Consider the following 14,076-nt stretch of genomic DNA (forward strand, 5'->3'; position numbering starts at 1 on the left):
AAAAAAAAATCTATTTTTATAGTGCAAATAGAAAATCAGTTTTTTAAAATTTACATATATGTGCTGTTTATTGTTTCTAAGAACAGTTTAGAGCATTAGCTTTTATAACTTACATAATTATCAAAGGAATAAAGCCAACTACAAAATAAGAATCAACAGAATGTAGTAATCCAATCATAAAGGACAATCAGATGTGCTTACACATACTCAAGAAATCAGTCATCTAAGTTATAAATAATAAGTAGTTTGTGTCTTTTTTTTTTTAGATTCCACATATAAGTGATATCATATGGCATCTTTCCTTCTCATTCACTTAGAATGACAATCTCGCAGGTCCATCCATGTTGCTGCAGATGGCTTTACTTTATTCTTTTTTATGGTTGAGCAGTACTCCATTGTGTGTGTCTGTGTGTGTGTCTGTGTGTGTCTGTGACATCTTCTTTATCTAGTCATCTGTTAAGCCATGACAGCTTTTAAAGGGAAAAAATGTGGAAGAACCTGAGTGAATCATCAAGGCGGGAGGTTGGGTCAGCATCGTTCTCCATCGCACGCAGGCTGGCTCTCTTCAGACGTTACCTTGCCTGCGTGACCTGCCCGCAGGATTGCTAAGGGGTTGCTGGGGATGGAGAGCTAGGCATTCTTTTTTTTTAAATTTTTAAAATTTTTTTTTACTTTTTTTTATTGATTTATAATCATTTTACAATGTTGTGTCAAATTCCAGTGTAGAGCACAATTCCTCAGCCATACATGAACATGTGTATATTCATTGTCACATCCTTTTCTCTGTGAGCTACCATAAGATCCCACACATATCTCCCTGTGCCATACAGCATAATCTTGTCTATCCATTCTACAATTTTGAAATCCCAGTCTGTCTCTTCCCACCCCCCACCCCCTTGGCAACCACAAGTTTATTTTCTATGTCTGTGAGTCTATTTCTGTTTTGTATTTATGCTTCGTTTGGGTTTTTTTTTTTTTTTTTTTTTAGATTCCACATATGAGCGATCTCATATGGTATTTTTCTTTCTCTTTCTGGCTTACTTCACTTAGAATGACATTCTCCAGGAGCATCCATGTTGCTGCAAATGGCATTATGTTGTCGGTTTTTATGGCTGAGTACAGCTAGTCATTCTTTAACACTTAATTCTTCGTTCTTCTCTTAATCTAGGAAAAGAATCAACAGGTTAGGCAAGGCATGGTGTGCATTCAGGAGAGCATAAGTCAGGAGTCAGGTTAAATTGCCTAAAGATCTCATTCCTGTTATTTAGATATTTTTAAGGTTAGAGGGGAACAGAAATGGGCAAACAGGAAAAGGGCAAAAGGTAGAACAGTGTGTAGATTAAAAGAAAGCTGCCCCTAGGTGGGAGAGCGCGGAGTGCTTGCTGGCTGCCCAGACGCTGCGCTGCTTGCCTCGGTCCGCCAGGTCCTGGCTTTCAGGCTCAGCCCACTCTTTGAGGTCAGCTGTTGGCATTTGCAGCTCCAGCTCTTTGTGGGCACCCCTGTGAATTTTGCTGAGGCAAATTCACATAATCGTAGCTGCGAGTGGACTCCTTGGCCCCTGAGTGGGCCTGGTCCTGTGTCCTGCCGTCCAGCCTGGGGGCTTTGTCATTCTCTCTTCTCTGTCTGGTGTACATTTTAGGGAGAAAAGCATGTGTCCCAGTGGTATGGATGAATCTGGGGATTCGTGCAGATCTTAATATGTTTTGATTGCAAAAGTCTGGGGATCCAAGAACGCCAAGGCTCTAATGTACTGTCTGTTTTTTAAAAAAACACAATAAAGTTCCTCCTGGGTTTTTATTTTGGTGAGTTGAAGTCCAAAATAATGAGAAATTAAAGATGAGGGTTTGCATGTTTCAACTAAGGGTTCTGTTATGGTATCACCATCTCATCATTATCACCCAAATTTTTCACTTTGTATTTTTTATATTCATCTTGACTCTTTCCTTGGTTGGAGATTTATTTTTTGTAATTTCTGAGAGTTTTAATTTTGTTTTTTCTTTGAATGTTTCACATCCAGCTACCACATAGGGTTAAATATCTGTGGGTGAACAAAATTCTGGAGATAAGTGACCAGATCAAGTCTGACAAATCAGCTTTGATCACAAGGTCTTAATTTAAGCTCCTGTTGTAGTTGCATTTGGAGGAGGTGAGGGCATCTTGCACCAGGCCCTTCCACGAACTGAGAATGGAACACATGTATGTCTGTGGGTCATTTCTCGTGTTCTTCCAAGGCAGAGACATTGTTTCTCTCTGTCTCTCTCTCCTCCTCTCTCTCTCTCTCTTTCTCTGCTCCTCCCTTTCTTCTTTCCTTCCTTGTTTCTGATCTTAGAGAATTTCTCCTAAGAATAAATGGGAAGATAGAGATGTATGATCAAAGATATTTATTGCACTGCTGCTTATAATAGGAAAAAGAGCTGGGTGACCAAGTGTCCAACAGTAATCCTGCCTCCACTTCACCATGTTTACATAGACCTGTCTGTATTGACTTGGAAGATGTCTCTAATATATTTACTAAAAGGACAAGTGGTATTTTATGTGTGTGTGTGTGTGTGTGTGTGTGTGTGTAGTCAGCAGTATTGATAAGAAGGGGTCTCTCCCATTTTAGAGGAGAGGAAGCAATCAGAGTTAGTTAGTGAAACTAGAAAGTGTTAGTAAAATGAGTTGGTGAATTCAGGAGAGGATGTGCCAATCTCCAAGACTGTATGAGGAAAGAGACAGAAGAGGGGAGGGAGGTGCAAGATGTTTACGCTGGAGTCACCACAGAATGCAGGGGAGTCCAGGACGCAGTGGGAGTCTGCCCAGATGGAGTTTGCACTGATCAGCTTGGGCCCCTCTCCTTGTTGTTTTGGCAACTGGGCTCCAAGCTGATGACATTAAAAAAAAGAAAAAAACTTGAAGTGATGTGAGCGCTAATCAAAGGCAGAGCCCTGTGATCTTAGTAGTGCCCTATCTTGAGGGTAGTGCCCTACCTTGGTACGCCCTACCTTGTGGGAGGAGGAGGATTTTGAAACTGATCAGGAATGAGGTCTTGGGGGCAGAATCTGAGTTCTGAATAAGAAAGTGAGGCCAGAAATGCACACAGAACCACCTGGAACTGTCTCATCATCCTTTCTGCCAGCATGGCCCCACCACGTGGTCCTCAGCGAGGCCCAGCAGAGCCAGGCCCCTGATAGGAGGGACAGGGAGTTGGCCATGATGCAGGGCCCTCTGATTTATCTTGTTTGGGCTCCAGCATCACTTCTTGCCTGCCCTCCCTCCTCTCCTCTTTGTCCTGTGTCGTCTGAGGGGCTGGACCTCACTGGCCAGGGGTCTGCCTCTTGGGGAACCTGGAACCCAGCTCTGCCTCTCCCCAGCCCCGGGTATCTGCCAGAGGGTGGACGGACAGCTGGCCTTCACAGTGTCCAGACACCTGCAGGCACAGCCCCTCCTGTACCCGCATGGCGTCTCACAGAGGTGGCCTTCCCAAAGCTCTCCCACCCACCTGGCCGGCTCTTGCCTTTGACCCTTTTCATAGAAGCAAATGACTGGCCCATCTTCCTGGGCAGTCGCGTTGGTGGCCTTGATGGGGTGCGGACCTTTGAGACACAGGAGACTTATTTCTTCCTCTTGGGAGAGGGGGAGCAATGTCCCTGGGTCATAGGGACCTTGTCAGGGTTCCCACCAGAGCAGGGATAGAAAGACAGATGTCACCTCCGGCAGGACATCCAGCCACACACACACTGCAGTGCCCACTGTGGGTTTCTCTGGGCACTAAGAATATGCATGACTCACTTCTTTTTATACCTCAGTGTTGAATGGCTATTTTAGGATGAACACACGTTTATATAAATTTGAAAGATCCCTTTTCATTTTATAAAAAGAAAATGCTCTTCTTGAGGGTGTTGAAATTGGAAACCTGTTTCCAGGTACATTGGGTTCTTAGCCTGCATCCACGGACATCTACATTGTCTCCCTTGGTTTCAGGGGTTCTGTGAACCCCTAGAAATCACATTCTAAAGCTTGTGGGGACAGCCCTTTTTCAGGAGTGAGGATCAGTATCTTTTGCCAGATTCTCAGAGGTGAGGCAGAAGGGAGCCAGGCCCCGAGGTGGTTAAGGATGACTGACGTTCTTTCCATAGTTCTTGTGGGAGGCTGTCCCTTATGTCTCTCTGATTTCTAGTTTCTGTCCTGGTTTGGAATCCTTGGTGTTTGCAGCATCTAACCCAGGAGACCAGGTTAGGTCAAGTCCAGTTACCAGTAGCCCCAGAGGAGCATGAGATTTCCTGGCCCCTCTGGGAAGCCACAGCTGGACTCAAGTTCAGGCCACAGTGGGACTCCTGCCCCTGTGCTCTGGCTGTCCTGTGGACTTAGGTCTCAGATGTCAGAGGGGTCAGGCAGGGAGGAGATAAGAGATTGGGAATAGCCTAGGGCAGGAGCTGAATCGCTGGCTCCTGGCTCCCGGAATGGGACCAGACTTATCACTGGCACCAAAAGCATTTACTAGACTCTTGCCTGACAGTGGTTTGCCATGAAACAATGAGAACGAGGGATGCAGACTGATTAAGAATGAGGATAACGAGGAAGGTTGGTGTATTGTGGTGTTGTATTTGTGGGTTGGTAGATCAAAAGGTAGCTGTGGATTCAGCTGTCCGATCAGTCTTGTCTCTGTGAAACCAAGCCTCTCAGCCTGTCCAGATGCAGACTTGATTTTTCACATTAGGCCTGTCAATGCGATTTCTGCCCCTGCCTTCAAAAGCAAATGACTGAAAGCAAATAACAGAACTGTGGGCTCCGGTGGCGTGGTTCTGGTTTCTATTTGAGCATTACACACATTTTTATATTCAGTGCAGGCTAGAGACAGAAAGGGCATTAAAGACACCTTAGTGGACTGAGGAACACCAAGGGGATTGTGGGAATTGCCTGTCAGAGCAAACCATAATTCTTTGGCAGGCCAGTGAAGGAGAGAATCCAAGGGGAGGTTTGGACTGTTGGGGGGAAGAAATTGTAGAAATCAGGAGATAGGACGGGGGGGGTTAACTTATGAGAAGGCGCCATCTTGGGTAAACTGGATTATTTAAGGGAGTCAGAAAAGCTACTAAAATTAAGGTGGTCAAGGTGGGCAGGGAGGCTGGCTTCCCTTGTGCTCCTGTGAAAGGTGTGGCCACGGCGGGTCAGCATCCCTTCCAGATTCTTAGTTGAAGGTGGGACCTTTTAAAAGCCCGTAAGGAATATGAATAATCACATTCAAGGGACAGACGTGGAACCAGCACTGCTGGATCTCTTACCACATTCCAGCCACTGGAAGGTCTTTCTCAGGTGATGTCTCGAGTCATTCTCACCACCACCCTGGCACAGCTGTCATTGTCTTCATTTCACAGGTGAAGGAATCGAGGCACAGTGAGGCAGGAACACTGGCCCAGGGTCACCGAGCTCAGAAGTAACAGAGCCAGGACTTGAGCCCAGGTCTTCATGACTCTGGCTCCCAGGCCCATGCCACCTCCCTGCATTCAGAACCATGGACAGTCGTGGCTACAGAGGTCACTAAGGACAGTCTTGAGTGGCACTGGGAAAGAGGAGTCCCAAGGAAGATGTGACTACTGTCCCCTAGGGAGGTGACCAGCCCCGGGCTCTGGCTAGGAAGATGCAAAGCAGGTGGGGGAGGGGGCCACACCTTGGCCCCTCCAGGTTCTTTGCTGGCGCCCTTGGTGATAAGACTTGTGTGACAGCTGAGCCCAGAGCAGTGCAGGCAGAGCTGAGCCAGCACTCTAGCCCCGTCATTCTTACCTGTGCTTGGACACCTGCAGATCCCTGACACCTGGCTTCGGTCAGCCAGGGTGTCTGTGCAATCAGAGAAAGAGCCGACAACTAAACAACAGTAGGATAACTAAAAACTAGGGCGGGGATGGCAGGAGACAGGGGTTCAGAGGTCACCTGACTCTCTGCAAAATGGACTCTTCCACGTGGGGAAGCTCTCTTTCCTGGAAAGGGTCTTTATTGGCACGGTTGGCTAGTGCCAGATCCATCCCTGGGGCCATCAGCGTGGTAAGGACAGCGTCCTGGAGGAGCCACCCCGCAGAAGGAAAGGAGGGGTGGTGCTCTGACCTACGGATGGGGTTCCCAGAATTCCATCAGGATCACCTGTAATAGGCTGCATACATGGGGTTCTTAAGGCCAGATCTGGTGGGGGAAGGCCAGGAAGCAGGCGGATTCTTGTCCTCTGCCCCAGGACAGAGCCCCTGTATGGGGAGATAAGCTGGAGACTATGAGCGTGGGTTTGGTCCCCCAGAGGAAGGGCACTGGCCTGTCTTCTGCTTGTAATCAGCAGAGTTCCTAATTGTCCCACAGGGCACTGGAGGAGCTGGGGAGGCCTGCCAGGAGAAGTAGCTTCCTGCAGCCCCAGACCCCAGATGTCACATCTGCTCACCAGCCCCTGAGTCTGCCCCTCAGCGCCCTTGAGATGAACAAGGCAAGCCCAGGACTGCTGATGTGGCAGGTCAGGCAGCAGCCAGGGGAGAGGCAGCCTCCAGCCCGGGGTCTGCTCCTTCAGGCTCCTTTGCAGCCAGCCTCTCCCGGAGCATCAGCCATGGTGGGGCCAAGGCCTCAAAGGTATCTAGAGCCAGCCTGCCACCTCTTGTCTGCTGTGTTTGCCGCACCGCCCAGCCCTCCCTCGTCCTGTCCTTTTCCCCGTGTAGCCAGCTTCATTTCAGCCTTTCAGTCCCAGCTTGGGCGTCTTCTCGAGGAAGCCTGCTTGGATGATCCCCACCACTGGCTGGTCAGGTAACTGCTCTCCCTGAGGGTTCGAGCAGGTGTTCCACCAAAAGCATGGAGCACAGGGCCTGCTCAGAGCAGGCCTTCAGTTCAACAAGCATTTGTGGAGGGCCTGCCCTGTGCCGGTTGGTGAGGGAGAATAAACATGAAAGAGACATAGTTCTGGCCCTCTGGATGTTTGGGGTGGTGGGTTGACAAACTGTGGACACCCTTGCTTACATGTACTGTAGTGTGAGCCAGGAGGGCAGCAAGAACCAGGTGGGCTCATAGAAGAGGGATGTCCAGACTACTTGAGGATTCAGGGTGGGCTTCCTGGAGGAGGTGACCCCTGGGGTCAGTTATGGAGTTGACCTGATCTGGGGTATGGAGGTTGGGATGTGGGTAGAGTCATAAGCAAGGGGAAGGAGACATCCTGAGAAACATCCTATGGGAGCAGGGACAGCTCTGAACAGTTCAGGACAATGAGAACCAGGTTAGGGGAGGGGATGCTGGTGAGATGTCTCACTCCATTGTTTCTGTGCATCAGAACTTGCCCCCGATTGCCTAGTATCTGGAGGACCCTTTGAAGGGCCCCACATGGACTGATGCTGTGTCTTGGTGACTTAGGAGGGTTTGAAACAATGCAAGGTCATCTCAACAGCCAGTGGGCGAAGCTGACAGACAGGCCCAGATGCCAGAGGAAACAGCAGATAAAATCTGTTTGGATGGAAGATCTCTTTACATGTAGCTTTCAACCACTGCTTCCTTGAGTTGTAGGTGGTTCCTGTCTTAGTCCACTGGGCTGCTTAATAAACATACCGTAAACTGGCAGCTCATAAACAACAGAAATTTATTTCTCACAGTTCCTGAGGCTGGGAAATCCAAGGCTGAAGCACCAGCAGATTTGGTGTCTAGAGGGTGCTCACTTCCTAGAGGGCATCTTTTTGCTGTAACATCACATGGCAGAGAAGTGGAGGCAGGGGAGCTCTTTGGGGTCTCTTTTATAAGGGCACTAATCCCATTCTCAAAGGCCCCACCCTCTTGACCAACTCACTCCCAAAGTTCCCACCTCCAAATACCATCACACTGGAAGTTAGGATTTCAACATGTGAATTTGGGGGAAACGTAAATATTCAGTGTATAGCAGTTCCCAGGTGGCAGCCCCCACAAGCCTTCCCCTGTGTGCTCTCAGATAAATCAGCAAACTGTAGGGACTCTGGGATGTCCAGGGACTCATGCCCCTCTGCCCCTGTGTCACCCTATTATCATGTCACCTCTCCCTGGCCCAGACTCAAAGGGAGTGTGCCCACAGGCAAGGCCAAGGGGCCAGAACCTGGTACCACTTCTCAAAGGAGCAGAGTCAAGCACTGAGGAGTGCCACACAGCCTCCGGGAGTGCTGGGTCATTAACATACTGACTGAGGACATCATTCCCTTGCTGCGGCACAAATCTGCCCGCCAACCCACCAGAAATGACCTCTGGACACCTGAGTTGTGTGTTAGCAGTTCTGGACCCTTCCAGGAAGGAGATGGCTCTAGGACTAACCAAAGGGCTAATCTGAGTTGGTGAAGGGCCAACTCTGTAGCTCTGTGATGGTTGTTTTATCACAAGTAATGAATGAAATATGCTTATTGGGAAAAAAGAAGTGTATCTAGGCATTATAGAAATAAATGTATATATTTATATTTATATTCTATGTTACATACATAGAATATATGTAACATGTGCTTACTGTAACTATATATACATATGTATCTATGTGGATTTATAAAACAATATAGACAGTTACAGAAAAACAAGTGAAAATACTTCTTCACACCCCATTCCACCCATTCCCCAGAGGAAGCCACTGCTGCGTCGTGAAGGATGTCCTTGGAGACATTTTTCTGCTCATTTACATAATAAAAAATGCCTTCAAATACATGTGTAGGTTTTCTTTTCTTTCCACAAAGAGAAATATATAGCTATCCAGTGACTTGGTTCATTTGCTTTATTCATCTTTGATGCTTTTCCATTCTTGTAACTGTAGCAAAATATTCCACACTGTGGATGTAACATTCTGTTCTGCTAATGAGAGAGATTTAGGTCATTTCCCTTTTTTTTGTCATTATAAACAGCATCGCAGTGAATCTCTTCAGCCATTTGTCTCTGTGATGAGAACTGATGTCTTTTCCAAATAGATTCCAAGAGGTATAATAATGAGATCAGGGAAAAAAGCACATGTCACGTTTTGGTGGTGACTGCCAGATACTCCTGAAAAGTCCTTCCAATTTCCACTCTCACCTGCAGTGTCTGGAAGTGTGGGTTTCATGTGGTGGCTAGGACTGATGATATTATTAAAACGTGAATTTCTAGTCTGACAGGGGTGGGAGAGAATCATATCCTGTTTCTGTATTTCTTTAAATATGTATAAATGTTGAATATTTTTCATGTTTGTTGCCACTGGTATTTATTTTTCTATAATGAGCCTGTTTATGTCCTTTATTGATTTATCAGCTATAGGAGATCTATGCTCTTTGAATATTAATGATTTGTTATGTGTTGCAAACATTTTCCTTTCAGTGGCTAACTTGTCTTTTACCTCTGTTTATAATGTCTGTTTGCCAAAGGCAAGTTTTAAATATTTACTTAGAAGGATTTGTAGAAGAAGGTGGGGAGTTTAAATGGATTTAGACTGGTGATTGGGCCCTGTTTATGCTGTTGTTCAAATGTATGCATATGTATTACATGATGATTAATAAGCCTTTTAGATGTTAAATGATTCATGGACACTCCTATTTCTGGGTATTTCCTCAGTTGTCAGATGCTAGAAATACAACTATTATTTTATGTAGGGAGTTTCAGACTGGAACTCTTGGAAAGATTGGGGACCACTGACCCAGAACCTGGGCTTACATCTACTTATACATAATTGATAAAGTGCATGAATCAGGACTCATTTGGTTGGAAGTAACTGAAACCCAGCTCAAACTAGCTTAAGTAAGAAGAGGACTATCTCGACTCACAGATCTGGGGCATCTAAGGGAAGTTCTGGCCTCGACCACATCTGGACCCAGGGGCTCAGAGGATGGATGTCCTCAGGTCTTCCTTTCTCTCTCTAATGCTCTTCATTTGTCCATCTGGCTTGTCTCTACTTAGCCTCATTTTCATCTGTAGAGGGACAGATGGCTGGGGCAGCCCCAGGTTTCTGTTCCTAGAGATCAGCGTCCAGGAGAAAAGGAGACTTCCGTGTCTGCGCCCTACCTCTCTGAAGGAGGCGGGGCGTTGTGATTGACAGTTCAACGGCTTCACCTGGGCAGGGGCAGGAGTGGTTCGCTGACAGAGGGGTGCTAAGTGGACAAATGTCGCACTCAGATGGCAGGGCCCACACATGACATGTAGCAGACAGTGGGGGAGAACCTGGGCTGGAGGCAGAGCAGTGAGCTTGAGACGGCTTTCCATCCACCACGTATGCCTTGGGCAGCCACCTCCCCCTCCCCTTGGGTCCCTGGCTCTCTTCTCTGTAAAATGGTCTCTTGAGGATGAATGAGCAGATGCCTGTGATTGGGCTCTGGGGGCCACAAGATGCAAAGCAGGTGGTATTAAATGAGATATGATAGACACCTGTCCAGCACTTTGTAGGCGCTCCATAAGCGATGGTCTTCCTACTTAGTATTTACCAGAATTCAAAGGGTGTTCAGAACAAAGTAGTCAGGTTGCACAAAGTTAGTGTGTAAGCTCTTCCTTTACCATTGTAGGTATGGCCCCCTTTGTCAGGGTGGCCCCTCAGCGTTGCATAGATAATTATTGGTGATGAGAGGGTAGTGGCATTGAGAAAGGGGCAGGGCCTGGAGCGGGGCTCAAGAAACAGTTATTGAATGAGAAGCTGACTTTTTGCTACGTTGAAGTCCAGCCTAATTCTGAGGGAGACAGCAGTTACGATGAAAATTCAGCTGCACTCTGGGCCCTTCCAGCTGGTCTGTCCACAGCCCACCCCCACTCATCCCAGTGACTACATGTGTCGTGACCTGCTTTGCTTTTCCCTGCAGTCCACCTGATCCCGGTGTCGACAGCTAAAAATGAAGTGAGCAGCAAGAGTCGAAAGAGAATCATGCCTGAGCCAGTGACGGAGCCCCCAGGGGCAGACCCTGTTTACGAAGCCCTGTTGTACTGCAACATTCCCAGCGTGGCTGAGCGCAGCATGGAAGGTAGGCCTGGCTGTGCCACCCAACTTGGTACCATCTCCAAGCAGCATCTAAGGACCTAGATGGCCAGGGTCCAAGTCCTGCAGTTGCCACTAGGCTGGGCCCTTGGATAAGCTCTCAGGTCTTGGTTTCCTCATCTATAAAATGGGAGTGATGAGCAGCACCCGCTCACCGGGCTGCTGGGAGGAGTAAGTAGCCATTTTGAGCAGCACGAGGCTCATGATACTCCCTCCACAAAGGTTTACCATCATCATGCTTTTCAGTGAGACACCAGCGGAATAGAAAGGTGGCCTCTGCAGACTCTAGGGTGTCGCCCTCCGCTCACGCCTTTCCCAGGCAGGCTCTCTTCAGGCTTAGGACCTCCCCAGGCTGCTCCAGTGGTGTCTGGCAGTAAAGATGTGGAAAAATACAATTTCCTTGTTGAGTTTTCCTTTTTGAAAGTGTATTAGAGAATGATGTTGAATTTGTCTGTTTGTGCCCTGCCTTGTTTCACGAGAGATGTAAAGCAGAAGTCGTTGTTTCCAGTGTTTCTGCAGGCCTCCCTCTAGTCTGCAGATGTGCGTGGGGCTCCATGAACAGTCTTGCCTACAGTTCACTGGCCCCTAGTCCCCAGCCACACCCCCAGAGCCTCCCCATGGCTTCTGGGGGTCTGGGACAGAACCAGCCCTCTCATGTTCCTCTGCCCTGCCTTGTGAGGCTAGTCAGAGGCCCCTCGCACCCAGCATGGCACCCTTCCACGTGGTCACCCCTCCCCGCCTCGGCAAACTGAAAGTGCTGGGCAGTTCCTGGGTGGTAACCAGACCGTGTGCTTCTCTCTTGCAGGTCACGCTCCGCATCATTTTAAGCTGGTCTCCGTGCACGTGTTCATTCGACACGGGGACAGGTACCCACTGTATGTCATTCCCAAAACGAAGCGCCCAGAAATTGACTGCACTCTGGTGGCTAACAGGTAAATTGCACTTTTCCTAAAAGTCATTTTCAATAGTCTGTTGTCTCAGTTCGAATCAAAAGGCTGACTGGAGAATTACAGGACAGGGGCGTGGCCTACATTTGTCTAGTGAGTGCTGTTTGCCGGGAGTCTGATCTTCAGAACAATCCTGCAGGTTAATCCCATTTCACAATTGAGAGGACAGAGGCCCAGAGAGGTGGGCACCTGCCTAAGGCCACACAGCAGATAAACTGAGATTTGCTCCCAGGCCTGACTGCTGTCTGCAGTCTGCCGTCCTGCTGTTCTTCAGTTTGAGAAATGGCTGGGAGCACTGGGTTAGGAGTCCTTGGATCCTGACTTGGCTGTTCCCATTCAAGGCAGCAGGTAAGTCCCTGAGTCTCTCTGAGCCTCAGCTTTCTCTCTCAAAAATGGGGATGACGACTCTGACCATGCAGGGTTGGGATGAAAAGTAAGTGTGATGATAGAGGAGGAGGCACATGACCAGTTGCAAAGCCATATACATGGAAGACATTCCTTCAACCTTTTCCTTCTTCATGGGAGTAGAGACAGCTTGCTCTTGGTTGAGAGCCCTTAGGATGAAAAATATTTGCAAAGAGAGTAGAAGTTGTGCATATGGAAATGGCATGGCACCAAAATGAGAGGCACAGGTAGCAATAAATTGATGGGCCAGGCCTCAGCAAATGTGTTGGGGGCATATAACATCCCTGGCAGTTTACTGAATGAGCAGAGGGGATGGGGGGGCGTGCTCCATGGCGAAGATGTTATTTTGACGGAATGCTTTGGGTGCCAGCTCGCCCCAGGTCGCACTAGCCTGGTGGAACCATGGATGGCCTCCCTGCAGCCAGGGCCGTTTGTTCACAGTGGGCTACAGTGTGGATCCAGGAGTTTCAGGCTAACCCTCTGCGTCTCAGCCGTCTTATCGTCTGGTATCCTGGGGGAGACGAAGTGAGCCATTTTATGTAGAAACATCATGAAACTCCATGTCATTCTCGGGTTTCATGTCCTGCTGGAGGTCTTGAAGTCCTGAGGATTTGGGCCTTCTTTTCTGTGTTCAGCAAGTGTGGGCACCTATCCTTGTGTCTCACGGGCTGGAAAACACCCTGGGTCGAGTCCAGCCCGTGTCAGAGCCCATGGAGAAGACACTGGCTTTCTTCCTCATCTCTAGCCTTTCTGCTGGGACCCTCTCCCCCTGCCAACCACGGCTTGCTGGCCCCTCACCCTTCAGGCCTTCGCACCTGCCGTTTGGCGTGCTGGATGCCTTCTGTAGCTCCTTTGAGGCCCCCTGGGATGTTACCCCTTCTCGGAAACCTCTCCCAATATGAGAGATTCTCTGCTTGTATCAGGCACTGCCTCTGCCTCACTCAACCTGAAAACGGGATGTACAGGAGGGGTCTCAGAACAAAATGTTTAATGACCAGACCTTAACTGGCCTTAGGACTAGGGCAGGGGTGGAGGCTACTTGCTGTGCTGGGCATTAACCCTTTACTTTCTGGGCTGGAGCATCGGGGGTGGCAGGAGGACACAGGGTAGGGTGCAAGGAGGGCAGCGAGGGGAAGTGGCTTTGCTCCTTTGGGCACAGTGGGGCTTCAGTGTGCTAACAGCTGGCACAGGCCTGCTGTCCATGCTGATTGATATGTGCCCTATGAGTAGCCTGCGGACAGAGAGGCCACTAGGCCTCTGAGCTGGCCAGACCCAGGGCAGCCTCAGCCTGTGGAAGTTACCTTGCTTCAGCCCTGGCAGCTGGCAGCTTCTGCTCGCTTTTGCTGGGTTTCAGCGTCCCAGGCGTGAGAATGGATCTGCCCGCAGACTGGTCAGCTATTGCTGGAAGGCCCCTGGACACCTCGAGGCCTCTGGGGGCCACCTGGCTCTTCCCAGAGACGGGGCCTCTGGGGCAGGGCTGCAGGGCAGCGTGCAGGCCTCCGCTGGGCGCACTGTAGCTTGTCCTCCCAGCATCGTTGTCTCTGCCCTCCCTGCACCACCAGCTCCCCAGGACTCCTTCCTGGGTCACCGGTGTCCAGCCCAAGCCTGGCGGGTAAGAGTTGCTGGTCTGGGTTGGTGGCAGAGTGAATTCAGGACCTCAGTGAGAACCACAGGTCGTAATTGCCTGTCCTGTATCTGTCATAGTAGATTGGAGCCTCTACCACAGAATCCAATCCTCTGAGGCCATGGTCACCTATTTGATGTAGGGCAAATCTTTTTACCTCTCTGGGCCTCAAC

The 14,076-nt window shown here is 49.0% G+C and overlaps 1 protein-coding gene across 8 annotated transcripts in view; it reads left to right on the forward strand.

Moving 5' to 3' along the window:
* The window catches only part of PXYLP1 (2-phosphoxylose phosphatase 1), a 66,431-nt gene that overhangs the window by 38,604 nt on the left and 13,751 nt on the right, over positions 1–14,076 (forward strand). For all 8 annotated transcript variants that reach the window (XM_072958338.1, XM_072958313.1, XM_072958312.1 and 5 more), the window contains 2 exons: positions 10,755–10,913; positions 11,733–11,859. In XM_072958338.1, the coding sequence (XP_072814439.1) occupies positions 10,755–10,913; positions 11,733–11,859 (286 nt within the window). The remainder of the gene's footprint in view (positions 1–10,754; positions 10,914–11,732; positions 11,860–14,076) is intronic.

The sequence above is a fragment of the Vicugna pacos genome, chromosome 1 (assembly GCF_048564905.1).
Source record: "Vicugna pacos chromosome 1, VicPac4, whole genome shotgun sequence".
Lineage (NCBI taxonomy): Eukaryota > Metazoa > Chordata > Mammalia > Artiodactyla > Camelidae > Vicugna > Vicugna pacos.